The 26,548-nt window shown below is 33.1% G+C and overlaps 2 protein-coding genes across 2 annotated transcripts; both read left to right on the forward strand.

Moving 5' to 3' along the window:
• The first annotated feature begins 6,433 nt into the window (after positions 1–6,433).
• LOC110681806 (UTP--glucose-1-phosphate uridylyltransferase) lies at positions 6,434–12,350 on the forward strand. Its single transcript, XM_021857927.1, has 21 exons — positions 6,434–6,870; positions 6,988–7,035; positions 7,162–7,253; positions 7,387–7,477; positions 8,232–8,292; positions 8,383–8,460; positions 8,549–8,599; positions 8,706–8,779; positions 8,943–9,015; positions 9,143–9,200; positions 9,408–9,454; positions 9,531–9,596; positions 10,243–10,275; positions 10,461–10,513; positions 10,591–10,666; positions 10,744–10,800; positions 10,887–10,970; positions 11,054–11,152; positions 11,232–11,336; positions 11,976–12,047; positions 12,131–12,350. The coding sequence occupies exons 1-21, from the start codon at positions 6,785–6,787 to the stop codon at positions 12,155–12,157; spliced, it is 1,431 nt and encodes a 476-aa protein (XP_021713619.1). The 5' UTR covers positions 6,434–6,784; the 3' UTR covers positions 12,158–12,350.
• Positions 12,351–12,426: 76 nt separating this feature from the next.
• Positions 12,427–14,026, forward strand: LOC110681807 (UTP--glucose-1-phosphate uridylyltransferase-like). Its single transcript, XM_021857928.1, has 3 exons — positions 12,427–13,407; positions 13,499–13,546; positions 13,648–14,026. Exons 1-3 carry the CDS (start codon positions 13,322–13,324, stop codon positions 13,757–13,759), a joined length of 246 nt encoding a protein of 81 aa, XP_021713620.1. The 5' UTR covers positions 12,427–13,321; the 3' UTR covers positions 13,760–14,026.
• Positions 14,027–26,548: the final 12,522 nt, after the last annotated feature.

The following is a 26,548-nucleotide window of genomic DNA, read 5'->3' on the forward strand; positions in this document are numbered from 1 at the left end:
TAATATATTATCCATGGACATTATGAGATTATGGAGTAAATACAAAATACAGGTACAGGAATACTATATAGGTACCCTATAGGAACAAATACTGTATAGGGTATCAAATTTTGTTTTTTTTTTTATAAAAAATTAAAGACGTAAGAGACCTGTTATCTCTCCTAACAGGTCTTTTTAATGCGTTCAGTAGACCTGTTGAGAAAGATAACAGGTCTCTTTGCCTTCATAGATTCAAAATATTATTATGGCCAAAGAGACCTGTTATCTCACTTACGAGGTCTCTTATTAATTGCAAAGAGACCTGTTCTATAGAGTAGGTCTCTTTGCCAAAGAGACCTGTGAGCTAGAGACCTCCTCTAATGAGGTTTCTTAGGCCTATTATAACAGGTCTCTTTGCCTATTTTTGTAGTAGTGCAAGGCGGCATTGCCCCTGCGCTCCGGGAGAGAATCCAATGCTAGACGCATGGCCTCCCAATTAGCCTCTTCATCATAGAGCATGATTCGAAGTGTTGGCTCGTAATGTTCAATAGGCAGAACGGCTTCAGTGCCGTATGTCATGAGAAACGGGGTTTCACCGGTTGTCCCTTTTTTAGTTGTGATGGCCCATAGGACATGAGGTAACTCATCTGCCCATAGACCGCCAGCTCTTTCAATTTTCTTTTTAATGCCGTCTGAGATGAGCTTGTTGAAGGCTTCAACTTGGTCGTTTGCTTGGGGACGACCAACTGATGCAAAACAATGTGAGACCCTTGATCTCCTAACCAGCTCTTGAGGGTAGGCGTTTCAAACTTAGGGCCATTGTCAAAGACCATAGACATAGGTACTCCAAACCGGGTGATAAGGTTTCTCCAAATAAAGGAGATGACATCCTTTGTCTTAATGCCCTTGGCCGCCTCTGCCTCAACCCATTTGGTGAAGTAATCTACAGCGACCAAGATGTACCTCCGTCCGCCTGTAGCAGGCGTATATGGACCTAGGATGTTCATGCCCCATTTTGCAAATGGAACTGGGTTGTAGATAGCCGTCAAATCAGTGGTCGAGCGGTGTATAAGTTTGCCAAATCTTTGACACTTGTCACACTTCTTCACCATTTCCATGGCGTCTGCCTCAAGAGTGTTCCAAAAGTAGCCTTACCGCTTGGCCCTTTTTGCTAGAGTTCTGCCGCCTATATGTGATGCACAAAAGCCCGAGTGCAGATCCTCTAGAACTTCTTTATCCCTTCTGGGGTAACACATTTCAGCAGCGGTTGGAGGTAACCCTTCCTGAAGAGTTCTCCATTATGGATCTCAAAACTGGCGGCTCGCTTCTTCAATGCAACCGCTTCTGAAGGGGCATCCGGCAAAGTGTCGTCTGCCAGATAAACCCGAATGACATCCATCCAGGTCAAGCTTCAGTCAAGAACTCCAATGGGATCATGTTCAATTCTTCTTTTTTCCATGACTTCCCAAAAGACTGACCTAGGCGTATCACAAGAGGCGGATGATGCCAGCTTAGATAGTGCATCCGCTTGATTATTTTCTGACCTAGGCACCTGACTTAGATGAAATACGTCAAGCGTCCCGGCCTCATCTTTGACCGCCTGCAGATATTTGATCATAGCCGGATGGGTGGCCTCATAGTCACCATGGTATTGGCTAACGATCAACTGAGAATCAAAGCAGGCGTCAACCTTTCTTGCCCCTTCCGCCTTACACATACGAATACCGGCTAACAGGGCCTCATATTCCGCCTCATTATTTGAAGCTTGGAACTTGAACCGTAGTGCATATTCGTATATGTCCCCTTCCTAAGACTTGCAAATTACGCCTGCACCACAGTCGTTCATAGTAGAGCTCCCGTCTACATATAACTTCCAAACCTGATCAACGTTTTCCGGCTAAGCCGGCCTTGTCATTTCGACTATGAAGTCGGCGAATGTCTGACCTTTCACTGCCTTTCTTGGTTCAAAAGTTATTTCTAGACTTTACATTTCAATGGCCCATTTGAGGATTCTGCCGGATGACTCCAAGGTTGTCGTTGGCCGCTTGAGGGGTTGGTCTGTGTAGACCACCACCGGATGTGCCAAGAAGTATGTTTTCAACTTCTTGATTGCCATGAAAAGAGCAAGGCCAAAATTTTCAACCAAGGGGTACCGCAGCTCAGCATTTCGAAGAACATGGCTAATGAAATAGACCGGGAGCTGAATGTCGTCTCTCTTAGCTAAGAGAACGGCGCTAAGGGCATGGTCTGAGACGGCCAAGTACATATAGAGAACCTCTCCTACTAGAGGGCTGACCAGCCGTGGCAATGAGTGGAGGTGCTCTTTCAATTTCTGGAATGCCGCCTCAGAATTTTCTCCCCATTCGAATCTAGTCTTTTTTTTTATTGCCTGGAAGAAGTAGAGGCACTTGTCACCTGACCGGCTGAGGAATCTCCCCAATGCCACCAGACAACTGGTAAGTTTTTTAACTTCCTTGACAGTGCGGGGTGACTTCATGTCAATTACCATCTGTACCTTTTCCGGATTGGCCTCTATCCCCCTTTGATCAATAAAAAATTCAAGGAATTTCCCAGAGGGATTAAGCATGACCTTGTGGGCCTGAGGGTGGTGAAGGTTTCTCGGAGGTCAGCAAGGTGATCCGTCTGTAGCTTAGATTTGACTATTATGTCATCAATGTATGCCTCCACTATTCAAACTACCCTTAATGATATCTTTCCTATTCAAACTAGTATTTTGACTTTCCTTAAAAACTCGTTGACTTTAAAATTTCCTTTTATAAATAATATGCCCCAAAGTTTCCAAATCATGAAATAAAATATTTTCAAGATTGTTAAATAATTAAAAATAAACTTTTAATTAAAATAATTCTTTTTAAATTAATGAAACACCATAAATAATTCATTTCAAATTATTTAAATACTTTAAGAAATACTTATTTAAGTTAAAATACGTATAAAAATACAGGGTATTACAATATAATACTCACGTGGGTTAGTAAGCTAGTGTACTACTTTTTGTATATAGAAAACTACTTTATAATAAAATTGGAGAAAAGACAATTTATAAAACAATGTTCTCATTATAATTTAGATACTGAGGTAAGCTATTCTTATTAAAGTAATCTTAACATGGTGCTTTACAAGCACATTTCACGAGACCCACAATAGCTTGTCTTCTTCTTCCTTTCATCCAAGGATAGGATATTTCCATGGTTTTGTTCTGGTAAACTATTCGGATTGAGATTTTCAAGAGTTATCAAAGAGGATGGGCTCCAGAATTTTGAACGGGTAAGACATAAAAACAGAGGGAGAGGTTCAATCAGTTGTTTGAATTTGCCAAAATAAACCAAATTTATCTCATATGAGAATCATGGTGGTGAATTATAGCTTACTAGTCAAAGATCAAGGTTGGGGATAAAAAATTGTTGATTACTTGAGAAATAATTGAGAAAGGTGGGTTTTCTTTTGTACGGTGAACAACTTTGGTATTTAGGAGGTGTATATGTAATGTAGGGGATTTAGGGATTTATTTCTCTAGAAAGTTCAAAAGATAGAACCCAAATTAGATTGAGTTTGGTAGTACTAGCTCATCTCCATCCGGTAAAACTAATCACTCTTCTTTTTCTCTCTCTCTTTTTTTTTTTAAATTTCAAAACAGTTTTTTATTTATTATTATTTTTTTAACGAAAATAATAATAAAAATATAAATTTGAAAATAATTACCAATTTTAAAAATTGATACTAGAAAAATCATTTACTAAAATATGCTCAAAATTTCGGGGTATTACATCTACTCCCCCTAAAAAAAGAAAGTTCGTCCTCGAACTTTAAAGTTAGCTCTCAAAATAAGGCTCACACGAAGACAAAGGCTAAGTTAGTATTACACGGGCGTTGCCCCGGTTTGCTACTTTTGTAATCGTGCAATTGGGGTATTTTTTTTTTTTTAAGGATTTTGAAATCTGAAATCGATATTATTGAATGTGTATTTTTTTTTTTAATAATTAAATCATGCAGTTTACATTTATGTACTTTTATTTTTCATATTTATAACATGCTTGATGGGATAAGATGGTAAAATAGCCAACTTTGTTATAAGTGGTTGGGTGTTCGAAAGTCCTTAACCTTATATTTTTATATGAAGTAATGTGGGTTGCTTGGGTGACGTGGCGTAACAATTAAGATTAATTCAGTGATGATGTGGCATAAAGATATGTTGGGTAGGTGATGTGGCATTATGAAGTGTTTAAGAAGTGATGTGGCGTAATTTAAAAGAATTTACGTGGCACATGGTCGTTAATGATGATATTAGTATAGATAATCTTTAATAGTATGATATGACACCACATCATTTGCTTAATAATGGGAGTCCATCTAGGCACAATTCTTTGCAGATAGGAGGGTAAAATAGTCATTTGACATTGGTTACAGTGTTACTTTTGTTGTACTATTATGCATGTATATTATACCTTTGGATTATAGTTGTCTTAGTAGTACTATTATACTCCCTCCATTTTTAAATATAATACTTGCTCCATTTCTCCATGTGCGGAGTTTTAGGAGATATTGGAGAAAGTACGAGTAATAAAATATGGAAGTAGTGGGGTTGGTGGAAGAATAAAAAATTGTAAAAAGCAAAAGTGGTTGAGAGAATTGGAGGAAAGAGAATATGAAGTTAATATAATGTGATTTATGTTGGGTCCACTAGGTATGGAAAATGAATTAAATATTGTAAAAACTTTCCAAATAAGGAAATGAAGCAAGTATTTAAAAACGGTCGGAAATGAAAAGTGGATCAGGTATTTAAAAACAGAGGGAGTATCTCATAGTGGTATAATATTTGATGTATAATTTACATACTTATGTATACCATTAGAAAATATTTATACCACTTTAACATTTTATGGTACTATTTACCTATTTGATAGTACTTTATACTCATGATAATATTTACAACTTAGCCATTCTATTTATTTCAAAACAAATAGGTATTATGCACCAAGAGTTATTCTAATAATGGTGACACGTGAAGAAATCATGTTTTACCATTGAATTGTAATATATATACTCATTTCGTTCTCGAAATTTCGACTCACTTGGCATTTGCATGGTCTCCAATGGACATCTTTAACCGTGAACATGTTTGGTTATGTATGAGTAAAAATTACAAAAAATTGATATTTGAAAATTTTATTATAAGGTGAATCTAATAAGGTCTCACATGCTAATTTATTTCTATTGTATAAGTCATAAACTGTGGTCAAACTTATTTTATTTTGACCATATGAATAGTAAGTGAGTTGAACTTTTAGAAACGAAGGCATTATATATATTAGACTTAACGTTTATGGCACAGATGCACAAAACTTAAGCTAGTTTGTGATAATGGCAAAGTAAAATCGTGTTCACTTAAATCATTATCATCATTCTCTTACAAAACATCATCCTCTTTTTTAACCTACAATTTAAGACCACCAAATTTGTACGTAGCTTCTTCCATACAAAAAATCAATAGATAAAACTTTATTTCATTCGGGGAAAAAAATGAAAAAAAAAAAAAAAAAAAAAATCTAACATGAGATATATTCCCTCCATCCTTTTTAAGATCCCCACTCTCTAAAACTGACTGTTTTTATTTAAGTGTTTATTTCCAAATTTAGAAGCCTCACTCATATTATATATTTTTGCTCTTTTTTTTACCCCACTATCAATTTATAATGTTTTTCCCTTTCACATTAAACTTAATGGTCTCCTATTCATATTTCTCTCTTATTTTTCCAATTTTTTTTTTATGGTGTTAGGTCCCATTCACTTCACCTTATTTTTGCTGAATTGAAATTATTTTTACTGAATTTAAATTATTTTTATTGAACTGAAATTAATTTTACTGAACTGAAATTATTTTTGCTAAACTGAAATTATTTTTGCTGAACTGAAATTATTTTTACTTAACTTAAATTATTTTTACTGAACTGAAATGCCTTTTTACTACTGTGCGTGTAAAGTGATTATTTTTTTTTTTTGCTGACTCACAAAAGATTTAATTGACTTTTTATTTTTAGTCACTAACGTTTCTTCATCCTCCTTCGCCTTCCTTCCCCATTCTCTGTAACAATGGTGGAATCAACCCAACATCACAACAAATACCATTGACGCCGCAATAAACCCCAATCCCAACACAGCATAAGTCGTCGAATCTCACGAAAAACCCTAAGAAAATTATAGAAATTAAGGGTGTTGTTAACCCTAAAGGGTAAGTGTTTGTCATTTGCTAGCAAGCTTCCCTCTTCCATTGATTACCTTTAACTCCATTGTAGCATAATTAAGAGCTCCATCAATCTTGCAATTTTTCACGGATTTACTGAAAGAGTTAATCTACCGTCTCATACTAAATTAATGAAATGACATAAATAATCTATTTTTTATAAAGGACAAGTCCAACGTGTCTCTTTGAAATGCTTCATTGTTTATCTAGTTGTGATACATGTATTTTCTCATTATTTTTTCCTCAAAAAAAAAACTCGCACACCGGAATTATATTCGCCTGTATATTCTCTTTTCTTCTAGCTTCCTACCATATTTTCCCTTCCAAAAAAAATAAAAAGTTGAAAAATAAATATCTGAAAAATGCATAGTTTTGCGCACAAAAATCAGCTTCGGACAAAAAAAGCGTATTTGTCGGATCATTAATTTCATTTTAAAGCCTTCCTTCTCTCCCACCTCATCACCACTCTCCACTCTTTTCTCACTCTTCCTTCTCTTTTTCTCTCTCTTCTTTCTGTTAATCGAAGCTTCGTGACCTCCATTAATGGCGTCCGCTGCAACTCTCAGCTCTGTTGAAGCTCAGAAACTCGAGAACCTTCGTTCTGCTGTCTCTGGTCTCAACCAAATCAGGTTTCTCTCTCTTCGATTCCTTATTTTCGCATAATTTGATTAATTTTCGCTTCAATTTTATGTGATTTGGATCTAAGATCTTGATGTTTTTGTGATGATTATGACTTATGATTGCAGTGAGAATGAGAAATCTGGATTCATCAGCCTTGTAGCTCGTTACCTAAGGTACGCAATTTTTTTCAAAATGAAAATAAATTATTGAATTAGTGAATTGTCTTCTGGATTTGGTTGATTTCGTTTTCGTGAGATTTGACAGTGTTAAATTATGCATGTAATTGGAAAATTTTGAAGTGGAGAAGCTCAGCATGTTGATTGGAGCAAAATCAAGACTCCTACTGATGACATTGTTGTTCCATACGACACCGTATCACCTCCACCTGAAGGTAGATACAATTTGATTGAAATACTCTTGTTTTCGACGTTTAAATGTGTCGATCATTCAATGAAATGTGATCTGAATTTTATTTATTTATTATTGATTAATTTATTTATTTTGAATTTTTGGATGAAATGTAGATGAGGCTAAAACTAAGGAGCTTTTGGACAAACTTGTGGTGTTGAAGCTCAATGGAGGTCTCGGAACAACCATGGGTTGTACTGGTCCTAAGTATGTCGTTTTAACGTAGATCATGAAATTCTGGTTTTGCCACAATTTAGTTGAATTTTGTACTTTTGATCGTTGATTTATGATTTTAAGATCTGACACATTTAGTCTATTGGTTGGATCGTATGATTGTAGTGATTTTGTTTGTAGATTTCATATGTGTTGTTATGTTAATACATGACCTAAGTTTGTTGTGATGGAAGAGTATCCATATTTTGTACGTTTTCAATATTAGAAGTATGATCTTTGAACAAGCTAGGAAGTTGAACCATAATTTATCATAATGTAATAGCCAGTCAAGTTCTAATGTGACATGTGATCATGATGCATTAATAATCTATAGCATCCGGCTGATTCAAAGCTAAATTTAAGACTGATGAGACTTTTTTTTTCACTAATATAGTGGTAAAGGAGGTTTTTGTTTTAAGGAACAATGGATTTACAATGCAAAAATGTTCTGGACTACAAGATCCATAGCAAGTGTCAAAAGTACAATGTTAGATCTTGCGTGGTTGGAAGATTGAGTTTCAAATTTACTATCATTTGGATCCAATCTTATTTATTGACGATGTTTTCTTCAGTTTATCAAACTACCTCTTTTACTTTGTAAATGTTTGTATATCAGAATATTTAGAAGGATACATTTGCTGATTTTACTAAGCAGAAAATTCTGTCTCAGTCATTAAATGTGGTCTCGAGCTTCTTGGTGTGTGAGCATCACTTTGAATACTAACTTTTGTTTTTAAATCTGGTGCAGGTCTGTCATTGAAGTTCGTAATGGCCTGACTTTCCTTGACCTTATAGTTAAGCAAATTGAGGTACTGCATTCTCCTCTTTTTTTTTTTTTTTTTTTTTTGGTGTATATTATGATTCTTGTTGGCTCTTACCCTCTTTTGGATGATACACAGAGCCTTAACAGCAAGTATGGATCCAAAGTGCCTTTGGTTCTGATGAACTCATTCAACACACATGATGATACACTTAAGGTAAAGTACCCTTTTTTTAATGTTCCGTGCTGTTAGTCTTTTTATCTTGTGGAGCATCTTTTCAAGACTTCAAACTCATTGCATACAGATTGTTGAAAAATACACCAATTCAAATGTTGAGATTCACACATTTAATCAGGTATGTTACTCTAGCCGAGTTGATGCCTCTTGCTTTAGGTACCACAGTATGGTGATGTGTTTCCTTTAATCATATCTTTACTCACTGGATTTTACTTACAATTTAGAGTCAATACCCTCGTCTGGTTGTTGAAGATTTCTCGCCATTGCCATGCAAAGGTCAAACCGGCAAGGATGGATGGTATTATTTTACACTGATATTGGCCTCAATTATTTGCATGTTGTGTTTGTTGAATGTAGATGCTTATAATCTATCTCATCTCATATATGTTCTATATTTGGTATAAAATTTGATCTGATGGAATATATATGTACTTTCTTTTGATCATCTTGTGCTTATGAAGGTATCCTCCTGGTCACGGTGATGTGTTCCCATCCTTGATGAACAGTGGGAAACTTGACCTGTTTTTGTCACAGGTAACTTTAATCTGCCATGTCACTTTGTGCAGTTGTATACCTCTTTGACTTAGTGGAGTAATGATTTTTCTAGGACATACTTGATACTATGACTTATCTGTATCATGATTTTCACTTGATCAAACAGGGCAAGGAGTACATCTTTGTTGCTAACTCTGACAATCTGGGGGCTATTGTGGATTTGAGTATCCTACTTCTGGCTTTAAATTTTTTTTTTTTTTTAATATATATATATATATATATATATATATACTCTTTCTTATATGTTATGCGGACTAAGATGTGATTTATTCAGTAATTACTTTATTTTAGACTGAATTCCATTTTATATATCGCAACATAGCTTTCATCGTTGGATTCCACACAATTGTCCTCCTTAATTCACTACACAGAGATCTTAAATCACTTGGTCCAAAATAAGAACGAATACTGTATGGAGGTAAGCAGCCTAATCTTTGGAAGTTGCTTATGCTATTCCCTGCTTCCATATGTCTTATTTTTCTATCTTCATTTAGGTTACACCCAAAACTTTGGCTGATGTCAAAGGTGGTACTCTTATTTCCTATGAAGGCAAGGTCCAGGTATGTGTTATGAAGCATTCATGGCTATCATGGTTTTTAAATTGTAACTCAACTTTGCACTTTCTATCCTGTACCAGAGATTGTTGGACAGAATTAATATTTATCCACAATATTTTGGACTTGGATTTTAGAGTTCAAATTCCAGCATGTCTAATTAAATCCAATTTAATTGCTTATGCCCAAGTCTAAATCCAACACACTTCAAAGTTCAAACTGAATCAGAGTTATCTCATATGTCCAAAGATTAGGCCCTTTGTATGTAAGCTGTTGGCATATCTGATGACTTGTACTCTACTACTCCTGATATGATATCAATGTTAATTCTCAAGGGAATCTGGGGGCACCGTTGTTAATTTTATGAAAGAGTAATATAACTTTTGGACTTCGAAATTGAATCCTGATGTTGGAAATAGACCATGTTTGCTCAAATTAGAATCAGTTTAAAGTTCCCATCAATTAAATGCAAGTGCGAAACTAACATGTTAACTTTTGCATTAATTTTAACCAAGAGAAGCTTATTTGTATTTGGTGTACCCAGTATCACGTTCTTGTCAAAGCTTATGAAACATGTTGTTTTACCATTGTGCTGGTCTTGTGCTATTTAACTTGGTGCTGATAAAGGAAATTTGTTTATCTTGCGATGCAGCTTCTAGAAATTGCACAGGTTCCTGATGAACATGTGAGTTTTGTTCATTCTTTTTTTTTCTTTTATTACACGTATTTTACATAAGAAAACTAAATTTCTTTTGCCTATAATGCCTTCATTTACATGTCATAAGTTACTAGTTTTGGTATGTGATGAAAAAGCTCTTTATACAATGTTGATGAGTTTAATTAATCACATGTGATTGTTCTTCAAATCAGGTCAATGAATTCAAGTCGATTGAGAAGTTCAAAATTTTCAACACCAACAACCTGTAAGTTATATTGTTTACAAAGAGTTCAAACCATTGATGAATAGCTGAGTTACCTCATGGTGTAATTTGATTTTCAGGTGGGTTAATTTGCATGCAGTCAAAAGGCTTGTAGAAGCTGATGCACTTAAGATGGAAATTATTCCAAACCCCAAGGTATTCCACTAATTTTGAGGTTACAGAAGTAATTAAATTTATCATGGAGCCTTTGGCTAATTTGATCTTGTTTACAGGAAGTCGATGGAGTTAAGGTTCTTCAATTGGAAACAGCTGCTGGTGCTGCAATTAAGGTACTTATTTTCAACTTATTATCCAATTTCAAAGTATCAGTACTAGAAGAGTGATCTTAATATGAACTCTTCCTTTTGTGTAACAGTTCTTCGACAATGCTATTGGTATGAATGTGCCTCGATCACGATTCCTTCCAGTGAAGGCAACTTCAGATTTGCTCCTTGTCCAGGTAATTTGACCTACAACTAGAAGTGTTCCTGTTTTGTATATTTATAGATGATATTTTTATTAACAGTATTTGATTTACTGCAGTCGGATCTGTACACTGTTGTTGATGGCTTTGTGATAAGAAACCCAGCTAGAAACAACCCCACTAACCCCTCTATTGAGTTGGGCCCTGAGTTTAAAAAGGTTTTTCTTGCTTTGGTGAAGTTCTTTGATTGTTTATGGTGTTAGGTTCTTAGTTATAATTAAATGTTCTTATGAGCAGGTCAGCAACTTCTTAAGCCGGTTTAAGTCTATCCCCAGCATCATTGAGCTAGATAGCTTGAAGGTGGTAGGAGATGTGTGGTTTGGTGCTGGAGTTGCTCTCAAGGTACTAAGATTCTTTTTTTTTTTTTTTTTTTTTTTTTTGGTTCTTTTGATAGTATACCTGACAGCCCATCCCTAGATTTTCGCTATGAGATTTTAGAAAGAGAACAAGGAGGGAAAGTCTACAAGTTGTTCTCACTATGTACTAAACTGGTGTCTTAAGTTCTAGTAATTGTGCCTTTTGCTTATGAATGTTATATATAGATTAGTCTACATATGGAACATGAGATGATTATGAACAATCCTGTGTGTTCAATCCAGTTGAGCTGATGTGCAATTTGGATGTTGTCTGATTGATCACAATCTCCACTTGCAAATTATGTCACTTTACCAATATGCAGTTCTTGTTTTGGTGATTTTTGAGTAATTACATATTTACCTTTTTTAAGCAAAAGTCAGGTTTTCTTTCGGTATCAACATCAACACTCATTATTCAGATCAGCTGCTCTTTTCTGAAAGCTCTTCTGCTTTCCAAAATCAAAACACAATGTTCATTCTCATAATCTCATCTATATGTGAACCAAGTGTTTAATTGTTACATCATAAAAAACCATCATGTGATGCGTGAACGCCATTTTGCTGATATTTCCGACTTCCCTTACATTATTCTGTACTTAAGCTAAACCTGATTATACTACAACAGGGAAAAGTGACCATCAGTGCTAAGTCTGGAGCAAAGCTGGAAATTCCAGATGGTGCAGTAATTGCCGACAAGGTTAGCACTTGGCACCGATATCTGAAATATTGATAGATTACTCTTTGAGTGTTTATTTACAATAGCTTCCCTCCTTTCCTCAGGAAATCAATGGTGCTGAGGATCTTTAAAGCATTGAGGATTGTTGGATGCAAAACATGATCACCTGATTTCTCTGGTCTGTGTAGTAATTTCATGGTTCTGATATACGAGAGAACAAATTATAGAATTTTGAGTTTTGGAGATATAATTTTGTCGAACAATTTTTTTGGCGAAACTGGTTCCAGAGCTTAAGAAGTTTGAATAATGTCTAGCTGTTTTTTATGTTGGTGGCCTGTCCTTTTATGCCCATTTTCCTATACAGGGTTTTTTTGGTAACTTCCTATACTGCTATAGTTCTCCGGTCGAAGATTTTTATAATCTTTGCGGTAACTGGCGCATCACTGCTGAAGTAGTTCTACACTTCTAGTTAGTTTAAGGTCTCCAGAATGCATCTTTTAAGCGCGTAATCAACCTCTGAAAAGCTGCAGAAATTAAGTAGTAGAACAATTTCAACTAGAATGAGTAGTATCATCCTTATAAACAATCACAATAAGCAATTGCTGGAAAATGAGATCATCTAACTCAAACATCAATATCTAATGAATATTTAAGAAGAATTAAATCCTAATATGTGAAGGTATATTATTTTGTGCAAACGTATAGTGTCCAATATTATTAAAAAAAAATACATGTTAAAAATTAAAACTATACTGTCTAAACTTTTTTTTTTCCCTTCCAACATTGCGTTTAGGTTTGACAATATTATAGTAGAATTTTTTTTTTTATTGCCTAATTTTGTTTCCTAAGTTAATTAATTAATTATCAACATGTTGTTTGCAGTTGTATTAATAAACAATTAAAATCTTCACACTATTTAATCATCAACATGTTATTTGCAATAGCATAGCATATCATATCAAATCAAATCAAATCTTTGCTTCAAAAAAAAAAATATCAAATCAAATCTAAATATTTAAATATGCAGCATGCGATCCACGAGTAACTTAATAAATAAACAAATAAAAATGAATTGGTTTAAAAGAAAAAAAAAATAATAATAATAATAATAAACAAATAAAAACCTGATGATTGCTTTGTTTTCCGCACCAAATTCATCAAACAAAAATTGATCATTCCCTCTTTTTAAATTCCTCCTCTCCCGCCTCATCACCACTTTCCACCTTTCTCACTCTTCCTTCTTCCTCTTTCTCTCTCCTCTATCTCTGTCATTCGAAGCTTCGTAACCTCCATTAATGGCGTCAACTGCTACTCTCAACTCCATTGAAGCTCAGAAATTCGAGAACCTTCGTTCGGCTGTCTCCGGTTTCAACCATATCAGGTTTCTCTCCATTCAAATTCTCTTTTTAACTTATCTAAGATCTTGATTTTATTTATTTATTTATTTTGATGATTATGATTCATATTTGCAGTGCGAATGAGAAATCAGATTTCATCAACCTTGTAGGTCGATACCTTAGGTACGACAATTAATCCTTAATTAGTAAAAAAAAATTGATTAATTATGTTTTTGTGCAAGTTGATAGTTTTAATTGATGACTATAATTTGAAAATTTTGAAGTGGAGAAGCTGAGCAGGTTGATTGGAGCAAAATCAAGACTCGTACTGATGATATTGTTGTTCCATATGACGCTTTATCACTGTTTTCGGAAGGTAAATGCAGATTAATTTAAGTTAGATTTTTAATTGTGTCGATCGATCAATGAAATTGTGGTTTGAGTTATCTGCACATGAGGCAAAAGACTAAGGAGCTTTTAGATAAACTTGTGGTGTTGAAGTTCAATGGAGGTCTAGGAACTACCATGGGTTGTACTGGTCCTAAGTATGTTGTTCTTACGTAGATCATGATATTTGATATTTTTTAAATTTGTTTTACAATTTATTGATTGAATTTTGTACTTTAAGTCGAATATATGATTGTTAATGATTTGGATTGTAGATTTCACAGCAAAAAATATAAATTCCGCTATTTTCAAATACCTATATCGTTTTGACTTTTTGCATTATTTATATAACAACTTTGACTTGTTTTTATATATATTTTATAATTAACATTATTATATGCAGTATAATCTAGATTAGTCATTGTATATTATCATAATAAAACTTATTATAAAGTTTACTTCTATACAATGAAACATAAGAAGTATTACATGTTAAGAGATAATCAAATCTCCTTGTATATAGCTAGTAGTTATCCTCTTCCTTTATTTGTAGCTCTTATATTTAGCCTTTCTTGACCTTTATTACGGTCAATTATATTTTTAGTAGTTAATGATTCTTAGCCATGATTGTAGGCATAATCCTTGATTATACCGTGGCCTTAGTTTCCTTTGGTAGGTTATTTGCTTTCTCTATATATAGTTGTAAGTACTTACTTTGCTATTCAATACAAAATGTATTCAAACTCTAATATTACAGAGTAATGGTCAAAGTTACAAGTTGTCCGATGATGTTGTCCGATGTGCAAGCTGATGCACTTATTATAATAGAGGAAGTATCTATGTTTCTAGATTGTTGAATTTTTTTAACATTTTAACTGTGGAAGTATGATCATTAAAACAAGAGGTCTAGATATTTAGTCATTGTTTTTGGATTAGTTACAAAGTTCATATGTCATCTTACCATTTTCAGGAAACTAATTTAGGCACACTGCACACTCATTGTAAAAGCACAATTTTCAATGATCTTTTCACATGGAGGTGTGCCAAAATTAATTTTGGGTGTGCCTAAATCATCTTCCCATTTTTCGTAATGTTACAGCCAATCAAATTTTGATGTGATATGTGAACATGATGTATTAACAATATACTACGTACTTGTATTACATTGGACTTTAGGACTGATGCATGGCTAATTTGCCTTCCCAGTATAGGGGTAAAGGAGAACTTTGTTTTTAAGGGACAATGAAAACTCTTTAGTAGGTATGGAACTTGAACAATATTCATATGATATTGCTTTTAGCACAATTGGGGTAGTTTGATTTGCCTTCATCAAATTATGCTACAATTTTCTTGATTATAACTTTATAGGATTCTTAGCAAGTATAGAATTAGACCTTGCATGGCTAGAAGAGTTCAAATGTACTGCAGATTGAACCCAATATATTTATTGATGCTGTTGCTTTCTTTAGTTTATCAAATGACCACTTATATATATATATATATATATACAGGGGAGGGATCCGGTAAGAACCACTCCTTATATAAGAACCCTAGTTATATAAGAACCAATCTCAGCCGTAGGATTGGATTGGGATTGGGATGAGCGATCAGGATAAAACAAAATAAAATCAATTTTAATCTTTCCTACAGTAAAAAAAATAAAAATAAAAAAGCAACACTAACTTTCTCTCTCTTCGTTATACATTCATGACTTTCTCTCTCCTCACACTCCCAAAAATCTTCATAGAAGTTGCAATTTGAAGGATTTTCAAATCAGGTATGGTTTTATTTATTTTTTTTATCTTCGATTTAGCTCAAATTTGTATGAAATTTGCATGATGTTCAAGTAGATTTTGCGATTTTTTGATTTGATTTTTGCAAATTTCCAGATTTTATTTTCATGAATTTCGCATAACTTTAAGTCGATTTTTTGATAGTTCTGATTTGATTTTCATTTTTCGGCGATTTTAGGGTTCAAACGATTTAAAGGCTAGAACTTTCAGCGGATTTAGGATTTTAATTTCAGCGATTTTAGTGTTCGAATTCCAGCTACTCTTAATTATTATTGGTTGTTTTTTTTTATTTATTTATTTTTTTGCGTCATTTTACCATTTTTTTTTGTGCGATTTATGTGCGGTTTTTTGGTGTGTTTTTTGTGCGATTTTTTGTTGTTGTTGTGTCGTTGCTGTGTGGTTTTTTTGTGCGATTTATGTGCTGTTGTTTAGCGGCTACTATGGTGGTATGAATTTGGTGGTGGTTGTTGGTAGAGGAATGAGAAGGTTGGTGAGGGGTGTGGGTTGGAGATGCGGTGTAGGCTAAGAAAGGGAGTGGTGAAGGTTAAGTGGCTGAGCAGGGGAGATTGATGAGGGGTTTATGTGGGCTGCTTGTTTGACTTGAACCATAGCTTCGAATGCAAACTATTTGAATAGCTTGTATTTAATTTTTGAATGACTGTACTACACTATAGATGTCACTGCTTGCACTTAGAGCCCTGATAATGTTTGGTTTTGGTTTTGGTTTTGGTTTTGGTTGGATAGACGGTTTTTCTATACAATCATGTATGGTGTAAGCCGTGTAAATGAGTAGTGTGAGCACGTAGTAGTGTTGTATATTCAATGAAATCTACTCTTATGATGAGAAGGAGGGCGGGTGCTCGGAGAGGAGGGCCATGAATGATTTTCGTGAGATGATGAATGGCTGCAGACTCCGTGATCTTGGCTACGATGGACATTGGTTTACTTGGGAAAGGGGAACTTCTATGAACACAGTGATTCAAGAATGGCTTGACCGTTTTATTGGGAACTCTTCTTAGAACAGCTTTTCCGAATGCTTTGGTGTCACATTTGGTCAGGGTCAAATCTGATCACTCACCTATTCTTCTCACCTTAAATAATCAGTCTAGGAGGAAATGAAAGAAGAAGCGCAAAAGATCATTTAAATTTGAGTCCTCTTAGCTCTTGGATGAAAATTACGAGAAGTTTGGTCAAGTTCAGCTAGTTATGGGATAGAGGACAGATTACTTCTTTTAGGAGTGCTCCTTTTATTTTGATATATTGATGGATATAAACATCTTTGATTCTTTGTAGTATTTTCAGTTTGCTACTTACGTTGCATGATCAATATCCTGTCAGTCTCATAACATTTGAGTTGCTCCTTAATGCTTGCATGTCGTGATTTTATAAACATGCCCAAGCTACCTTGTCCCCTTACAGCCTAGGATGTGATTTTAGGTTCCGAAGTAGCTTTTTTCTAGTAACTTGCCGTAATACATCTTGTGATTTTTTTTTTTCTATATCAATTATGTCTGTGCTTTCAAAGCTCTAAATAATACCTTAAATGATACTAAGTCGTTAATTCATATATTCTTCTTGCATATTGTATTATTGTGATTGTTAATGACATTGTTGAATTAGAAGCTAAATGAATACATTTTGGTGGAAAGTATTACAACAACTTATTTCAAAACAATGGTTATGATTGTGTCAATAATGACAAATTTTAAAAATTACTAGCAACAAGAAAGATAAGGTTTAGAATATAAGAACAAATTTAGAACATAGGTAGGAAAAAGAAAAAAAAAATAGAACATAGGAAATAAATGTAGAACATAGTAAATAAATTAGAATATAGGTTAAACTTTTGAACATAGTAAAAAAATTTAGAACATAAGAAAAAAAAATTTGAACATAGGTATAGAACATAGATACAATAAATTTAGAACTTAGAGTGGAAAATTTTAGAACATAGACACCAAAAAAAAAAATAAAAAAAAAAATAAAATAAAATAAAATAAAAATAGAACATAACTTATTAGCTCTAATTTTTAGTGAATATATGCTAAAACCTATAAGCTCAATTGGTAGAGCACTATGCAAATGCATAGGGGATGTAGGTTCGATTCCTACATAGGTTATCTCTAAAAGAAACTAAAAAAAAACTTCAAAAATGAAACCATAATAACTAAAAAAAAAATAATAATAATAATTCTAAAGTGTATTTATTTTGTGCTAAAGTATGTTTACTATGTTCAAAGAAGTCTATTATGCTAAAAACAAATAAATATGTCTAGTTTGTTCTAAAGTATATCTAATCTATTGTGCTTTTTATGTTATAAAATTATGATCTTAAGTTATGTTCTAAAGTAGGGGAAAAATTTAGAACATATGCAAAAAAAAATTTAGAACATAGGTTACAAATTTAGAACATAAGAAAAAAAATTTAGGATATAGGAAAAAAAAATAGAACATATGAAAAAAATTTGAAAAATAGGGTTTAGAATATAGGAAAAAAAGTTAGTACATAGAAAAAATAAAAAAAATTATAGCAAACTAAATTTAGAACATAGGAAAAAAAAAATTAGAACATAGGTAAAAGAATATTTAGAACATAAAAAAAAACACTTTAGAACATAGGTAGTAAAATTTTAGAACATAGGAAAAGAAAAACTTTAAAACATAAGTAGACTGAATGTAGAACATAGGCAAAAGAATTTAGAATATAGGTAAAAAAATATTTAGAACATAGGTTGAAAAAATTTAGAACATGTTCCAAATTAACTATTTTTCCTATGTTCTAAAGTCTTACCTATATTCTAAATGTTTTTCTTTTGTTCTATATTTTTTTTCTACCTACGTTCTAATTTTTTTTTGCTTACGTTCTAAATTTTTGTCCTATGTTCTAAATGTTTCATGCTTTTGTTCTAAATTTTTTCCCTATGTTCTAAAATTTTCCCAATGTTCTAAATTTTTTTGCTTATTTTCTAAATTTTTGTCCTATGTTCTAATTTTTCTTTTTTTCCTATGTTCTAAATGTTTCAAGCTTATGTTCTAAAATTTTTCCAATGTTCTAAATTTTTTTTGCTTATGTTTTAAATTTTTGTCCTATGTTCTAATTTTTTTTTTCCTATGTTCTAAATGTTTCATGCTTATGTTCTAAATTTTTTTCCCTATGTTCTAAAATTTTCTCTATGTTCTAAATTTTTTTTCCCTATATTCTAAAATTTTCTGTTTATGTTCAATATATTTCATATGTTCTAAACTCTCATGCAAACTCTTGTCCTTGATGCAAACATTTGTTTCTATAGAACCAAGATGGCTAAGCCAGCATACAAAATTGCTAAGCTCCTAGCAGCCCATATTACAGCAACATCATGGCACTCAAAAATAACATGTGAAATAGTCTCACTAGCAGCCCCACATCCCTGGCACACGCTAACAACAGCAATATGGCGATGGTGAAGCCTCTTTTTTCACAGCAATACTACCCTTACAAGCCCTCAAGATGAAGTGTCATAGTTTATGTAGTCTTTCCATACCCCAAACTAGTTTCCATAAGCCTTCCTCCTTGTTTCCATGGTGTGTATACCACGCCTGAGTTTAGTTTAGATGGTGAAGGACTGTTCCCTTTGTTATAGCTAAACTCTCATACAAACTCTCTTCTCGATATTATACAAATGAACCTACGTGGGATTCGAACCCACATCTCTTGTGCATTTGCACAATGCTCTACCCATTGAGCTAATAGGCTAATGTATATAAAACATTCGTACCCAAACCTTTACTTACACTACACTAAACTTCCTCACCAACACAAATGAAGAACAATACTTATTCAAAATGATGTTGTAATATAGAGTACGACTGTCGAACAATATGAGTCACTTGAAAGGAAATAGAAGTCCCAAAATTCCTACAAATCAAAGCTTAAGAAAAGAGTATTGTCAATAGTAACACATCATTCTCTCCAGTGCCCCATTACCACTCAATTTGTTACTAAGCTGAATGATGTGGAATGAACGGATGAACCCAAATATCAATCAAATAATAAACATTAAAGAAAGAATTTTAAGCAAACATTTACAATCAGATTTAAGAATAAAGACAAAATTGAGTGGAAATGAAACTCCATGGAAGCCTTTATACGATACCCATTCCTAACTTAATTTTATTACAGCCAGAACACAAAACCAAACTAATCCCCACAACTATGAAACCACAATTAAGCAAAATCGAACTAATTAAATCGAACAAAAACCAAAAAAAAAAAAAAAAAAAAAAAAAAAAAAAAAAAAAAAAAAAAAAAAACCAAACTGATGAATTGCAGTTTTCGAACAGATATATAATGGAACAAAGAAACTAAAAAAAACTCGAATAGAAATCACAAAAAAGAACAAAAATTGCGACAGTTCATCCAGCAATAAAGTGTCTTATGATTATGAATTTGGTCTCGGACTTGAGAGCTTCTGGGGACTGTTTCTTATAGCAGGACTAGCTGCACTTTTCGCTCTTGTTCTATTCCTAGTGCAGTCCATGTACAAACAAGACATATGATGAGATAGACCGGTCATCCCCTAGCATCAAGAAAATTTAGCAGCAGCTAGAAAAGAGTAGTCATAGTTGTGAGAATCATCGCAGTGATGATGCAGCTGAAAGTATGCCTAATACGAACTTCCATCCTAGTCCAATGAGAGAATAATGAAGCCATTAATTTGATCTGCTCTAGAGATGATCACTGTAACATTACTATGTGGATACATATATACTTACAACTAGCATAGAACATTTGAAAAATATAGAAATAACTAGTCTCCCATGTAGCACAGTTACATTGTAGATCTTGTTAGATATTTTAATGCATATACCGTAATCAAACACAGAAGAATCATTGAAAACTCGAACGAATAGAACAATCAAATACAACTTTAGCTAAATAAAGCATAAAAAAGTACATACATAATCGCCAATTCAGCATGATTAAATTCAAATATTCAATAAATATAATCGAAATTTGAAAATCAAACGAATCATAGTTTAAACATCATATATCCAAAAAAATCGAAAAAAAACAATCTGAAATCTCAGCCAAAAAATCTGAAAAAAAAATAATCGCAAAAAATACTCAAAAAAATAATCTATAATTTCGCCAAAAAAATCATCAAATTCGCTAAAAAAATCGCCTGAATATTCATATGAATTTCACATAATCGAACAAAATAGAAAATGAAAATAGTAAATCACAAAAATCGAACAAAATCAGTAAAAATCGAACATAAATCGCAGCAAAAAAATTGAGAAATAAACGCATCAAAATCGCAGCATACAAATCGCAAAATCAGGGAAAAATTTGAGAAAAAATCGCATAAAAACGCAGCAAAAAATCGCATCAACATCGCATAAAACAAATTAAATTCTTCGAAATTCTTGGAGTATAACTTACCTTTGCACTTCAGAACAAATTGGTGTACGAATTTATTGTTCTTTGCCTCCGTCCATTCAATTTTTCTTCGATTTCCGTCAAACTAGGGTTCGAATTTGCAAAATTTCTACTTAAATTTCTCAATTCAACTAGTTTATGCAACTTAATGAACAAATTTAGCTGAATTTGAGCAAAAAGTAGAAGAAAATCGTTGTAATTTTCTTCAATGAGGAGCGATTACGGTGGATTTCTGAGAAAAATTGGGGGTTTTAAGAGAGAGAAAGTGGTGGGAAGTGTGAAATGTGTTTGAGAAGAGAGAAAACAGATTAGAGCGAAAGATGCATGAAAGAGGAAGATGATAGGAGGTGTATGTATGCTGCATGAAATTACAAAAATGCCATTACTATGGCTGTATTTAGGACGGTTAGATCACAACTAATAAACGGCTGAGATTGGTTCTTATATAAGATTGGGTTCTTATATAGAGGAGGGTTCTTATATGAGTCTTCCTATATATATATATATATATAGGGTCGGAATCCGGTAAGAACCACCCTTTATGTGAGAACCTTTATCTATGTGATAACCAATACTAGCCATAATGGTCGAGATTAAAAGACAAAGCACGCTTAACTGCTTCAACTTTCTCATTTTTTCTCTCTGCACAACCAAGCTCCATAATTATCAATGGCGACCGATTAATCCATTTGAGGGCTTGACAATTTTGATTTCATCTTCTTCTTCACAAGTACGAATAACTTCGATTAAAATAATTTGAAGGCTTGATAATTATCAAGGTTTGTTCAACTTTTCAATTTCGATTTTACTACTCTGAAAATTTCGAATTGCATCAATTATTAAGGCACTGTAAGTTAATTTGATTTTGATTTTCGTTGTTGTCTATGATTTAATTTGAATTTTAAATCAAGATTGTGCGATTTTGATTACAAAAATTTGGGTTTCACATTTTTTAATTTTGATTTTAGTATTCTGGAAATTTTTGAATATGAATGTTCTTAATTTTGGTTATCCGAGTTTGACTTTCTAATTTTTGCTCGGTTTTTTTACTTAAAGTGTTCTCAATTTAGGATTTTCATTAAAATTTTCAATAGGCTTTTCAATTGTGCCTGTAGACAAGATCCTTGACACCATCGAGGAGGTTGCGGACGAGCTAGGCAGGAGGAAGAAGTATGGTGTCGAAGACTTGGTTGGGCCTAAGGGTGATTTCATTGTTAGGGTAGAGATTGATCAACTAACTGAACAATTGGTAATTATCAATGAGTATGTTTTGAATATCCTGATAGTGCATACAAGGTGTTTGATAAAATGCTTGGTAATTATTTGTCGTTTGAGGAATGCTATCACATGGAATTGAACAAGGGACTATTAATGCTGATCAAATGATTACTCGGCTTAAGGAGAATGTAGTTGGTAGAATTAGATGTTTACCATGTAAAATGAGTGCTAAAAACAGAAGTTGCTTTGATAATATGTGATGTATAAGTTTCTTTAGCTGCCTGTTTTGATAATATGTGATGAGCAACGATAATAATTAGTTAGTTGCTCATTTGTCAAATGAGCAAATACTTAGTTGCTAATTTCACAAATGAGCATTGAGTTATTTGCTCATTTGACAAATGAGCATTCAATTATTTGCTCATTTGACAAAAAATCAAAGAATTGTTTGCTTATTTCACAAATGAGCATTGAGTTCCTTGGTCTGCTTGTCTGTGCACAAGCCCCACCCCCTTCTTCTGTTAGGTTTTACAGTGATTTCTAACAAGAAAAACACTTAAAATTGTGTGGGAACAAAACCTAAAAATAAATGATTACAATGTAAATGTAAATATCAAATACAATTCAATGTATTTCAAACAAGTATTAACAAAGTCTAAGAAATTACAGAAAATTATATAGACTACACTAGCGTGAAGTTGATCAAACTTGTCTTTCCTCCAAGCCAAGAACAGCGAACATGAACATGATCCTCCTCTCTCTATCCATCGCTCTCTCTCCACCTTCCTTCCTTCCTCTGTCATTGCACTACTTGAAAAAAAAAAATTAAAAAAAAACAACTTTAGGCTACTTTATTCTTATTCTCATCGCCTGAAATCTCATCATATCCTAGGTAATTTCTCAACCCATGTTTTTTTAATTTATATTGCATAATTATATTAGATTATGTATTGGAAAATGAACATTTTATTTGTTTTCATGTGACTTCCACTAAATTCTATAAAAAAATCCGATTTTTTTTTCATGTAAAGTTCAATGCTTTGGGATTTTGAGTCTTGGTTTTATGTAGTTTGATTGCATATGGGTTTAATTCTGTTGAATTCTTATAGTTAAGAAAATGCTTGTGAAATTAAAGTTCTGGATTTTAATGGATGATGTAGTTGAATTGGGTGTAATTTAGAGACTAAGCACTGAATCTAGTCTTTTTTTGGGATAAATTGCTGTTGGAAAAATGGGTAGTGTGGTTTTTGGGGAAATTTTGAATTTTAAATTGGAACCCTCAAATTCTGGACTTTGGTGGGATCAAGTGTGATCTACATTGTCATGTGCAAGATGAACGACTATCATAATTTTTTTTAAAAAAATTAGCTTCTTTAGGATTTGAGTGTTATAATCGATTTGTCATAAAAGCCACTTGAAATGGTTCAATACCATATCTTTTATATGCTGAAGTGGTGGAGCTACTTACGCTCTGCTTTGCTGTTGGGCAAGTGTATTATTATTGGTTGTTTTGGAAGGTATTAGCTAGGAAAGAACGAGTGACTCGCATAGCCGTTTCTAATATTGTGGTGGCCCGTGGCAAAATGATAATACTTTTGTTGAATATATCATTTGTTTTTATAATTATAAATGTTTATGTAATTTGTTAATTGATAAATAATTTCATGTAATTTGTTAATTAATTTATCCGTTATTTTAATTGCATTATTTACACTTTTCCACTATTCACACACCTCTTTTGAATTTCTTTTGTGATTTATTCGTTAGAATATCATATTTTTAAATAGTTATATGTAATAATTTATTGCATTCGCCCCTTAATTTCGCGATTAATCAATTTATTACATGGTTATGACACACACAAAATGTGCATAATTACACTTCTACATTGGAATCTTTCTTTGACTCGATTCATTATATGAAAGAGTATTAATTTTACTTGTCCCAATCTATAAATATGAGTGATAAATAAATAATAATCATGTCACTACTACATTTTTGATCTATTGCAACCCCCAAATCCGTTGCATTAGGCATCAAAATCCGTGGCATTAGGCCTAATGCAATGACTATGTACCGTGGCATCTGCTAGTGTTGTAGTAGGTCTAATGCAACGACATATGACACCTAATGACACAATGATCCGTGGCGTTAGATCAATACCTGATGCAACGACAACATTATTGCCGTGGCATTAGCTATAATACCTAATGCCACGGTATCCTATACCTAATGCCACGGTGCATATACCCTAATGCCACGATTCCCTATACCTAATGCCACACAAATACACAATGCATATATCCTAATGCCACGGTTCCCTATACCTAATGCCACACAATTCATATACCTAATGCCAATAATAATAATGATAATACAATTAAAATCAGAATTTTCAAAAAAAAAAAAAAAAAAAAAAGAGATTAGAATTTTATTAATATGAATTCAAAGTTTGTACATTGTTATCTATAAGGAGAATTACAAAATTAAATTATCACTAGTTAAACTAAGAAAAAAAAAAACAATTAAAAGTTAACTAAATCATTTTGTCCGCCAAACAATATTTTCGGCAATTCTTTGGACCGCATTATCATTTCTTTCTCCTACTTCTCCAATTTCTCATAAAGTAATTCGTGAAGCATCTTCTTCAACTTCAGTATTATCCACCTCTAGCACTGTAAAATCAACAAAATTTTAATTAGTTTGTGTTAAATTATGTAAATCTCCTTGATTTGAGTGATCTCCATTGAACACTTATTATCAGTTAAGAGAAGGTGTTTGAACGCGAAAAAAAGGCGACTCTGCTACATGAAACAAGTGCATACGAAAGAGAATGTATAATCGCTGAATATAATTTGAAACAGTAGTATTAGGACTAAAATGGCATAATTACACATCATTTATCGTTTGCTGGCGATATGCCACAACACCAGGAGCTTAACCATGTGTGGATCCAAAATATCATAAAATATCATATTACTGTGATTCATAATTGAATGAACTAATCAGAAGATCTATGAGATTTAATGGAGGGAATATGATACATAATTAGCAGAGTTAGAACCAAGGCAATTTCAAAACAGGAAGAGGCAAATAACTGTTCTGAGAGTTACTTGTGAACACTACAAGACAAGACAGCTACTAAACAACTCATGAATACATATTAGATAATAGAAACTACTCCATGAAATCGTTTTTACATGAGTTACTTGTCAAAAGTATGTTCACAGTGAAGAAAGTTCATGTGACACTTTTTACATTTATGCTTTTAGAGAAAATTGCAGCTATAGTAAAAAATAGATTAGCCACAACCAAGCTGAAGAGAGAAATTATACCTTCTCAAGAATAGCCGATTGGTCATCCATGTGAAATTTACGCATATACTTTAACATCTCTAGTTGCTGCAAGAAAAATTCATGTGACACTCAGCAACAATTACTCACAGCCATTGAAAGTGTTAATTGAACTCTACCTGTGCTTGTAGAACATGCTGGTTGTTCATTTTTTTAGCAAATTCTTCTTCCCCGAGCTCAGCTTCATCACAGGCTATCTCTTCCCTGCAATTTACACCTTATCAAATCTCCAAATTCAGATTCATGGTATGTAGAAATTGTCACAATCGATAGAATGGGCACTAGCATAGAAGAAAGTAGAAACAAGGCTAAGAATTGCTAAGTAGAGAGTTTTCTAATGTCCCTGACTTTGCTACATGTACCAGACACCACGAGAACGATGCTAAAGGCATGAATCAGTCTATAGAATTCAAACAATATAACTTCTTCCTAGATTATGTGAGTAGGAGAAATTTAAGGGAGCAATTATACTCCTATGAGCTAGCAGATAAGTAAATGTAAGCCGGCAAAGCCACCACAAAAATTATAATGTAAGCCGGCAAAGCCACCACAAAAATTATTTAATAGAGCTATTATACAAATATAACAGGTTATCACTAAGAGAAAGTAAGTAACAACAAAAAGGTAAATATGCAAGATTTACTTCATTATCCCCCTTTACATACTGCATTATAAGACCCTAGCCCCTAGATCAGCACACTCCAAGGAATTCAACAAATAATAAGTTAGCTTGGACAAGTAGATACTCATAACACTAGATCATTATTTAGTGATTCTGAAGTACAGAAAGGGAAACAGAAAAAAAAAGAAAAAGAAAACTCACTTAGCCATTTATTCACATAATCACATATGAAGTACAAGGCAAGGTCATTGACTTCCCTGGTAACTTCTTCTAACCACACCCGATTCCTCTTTATATTTCTTTATTTCTTTGTGTTTTTTGCATTTAGCCAAAAAATGAATCTCAAAGCGTGGGGAAATAGATACACTATATATATATATATATATATATATA

This window comes from Chenopodium quinoa, unplaced genomic scaffold, assembly GCF_001683475.1.
Source record: "Chenopodium quinoa cultivar QQ74 unplaced genomic scaffold, ASM168347v1, whole genome shotgun sequence".
Lineage (NCBI taxonomy): Eukaryota > Viridiplantae > Streptophyta > Magnoliopsida > Caryophyllales > Amaranthaceae > Chenopodium > Chenopodium quinoa.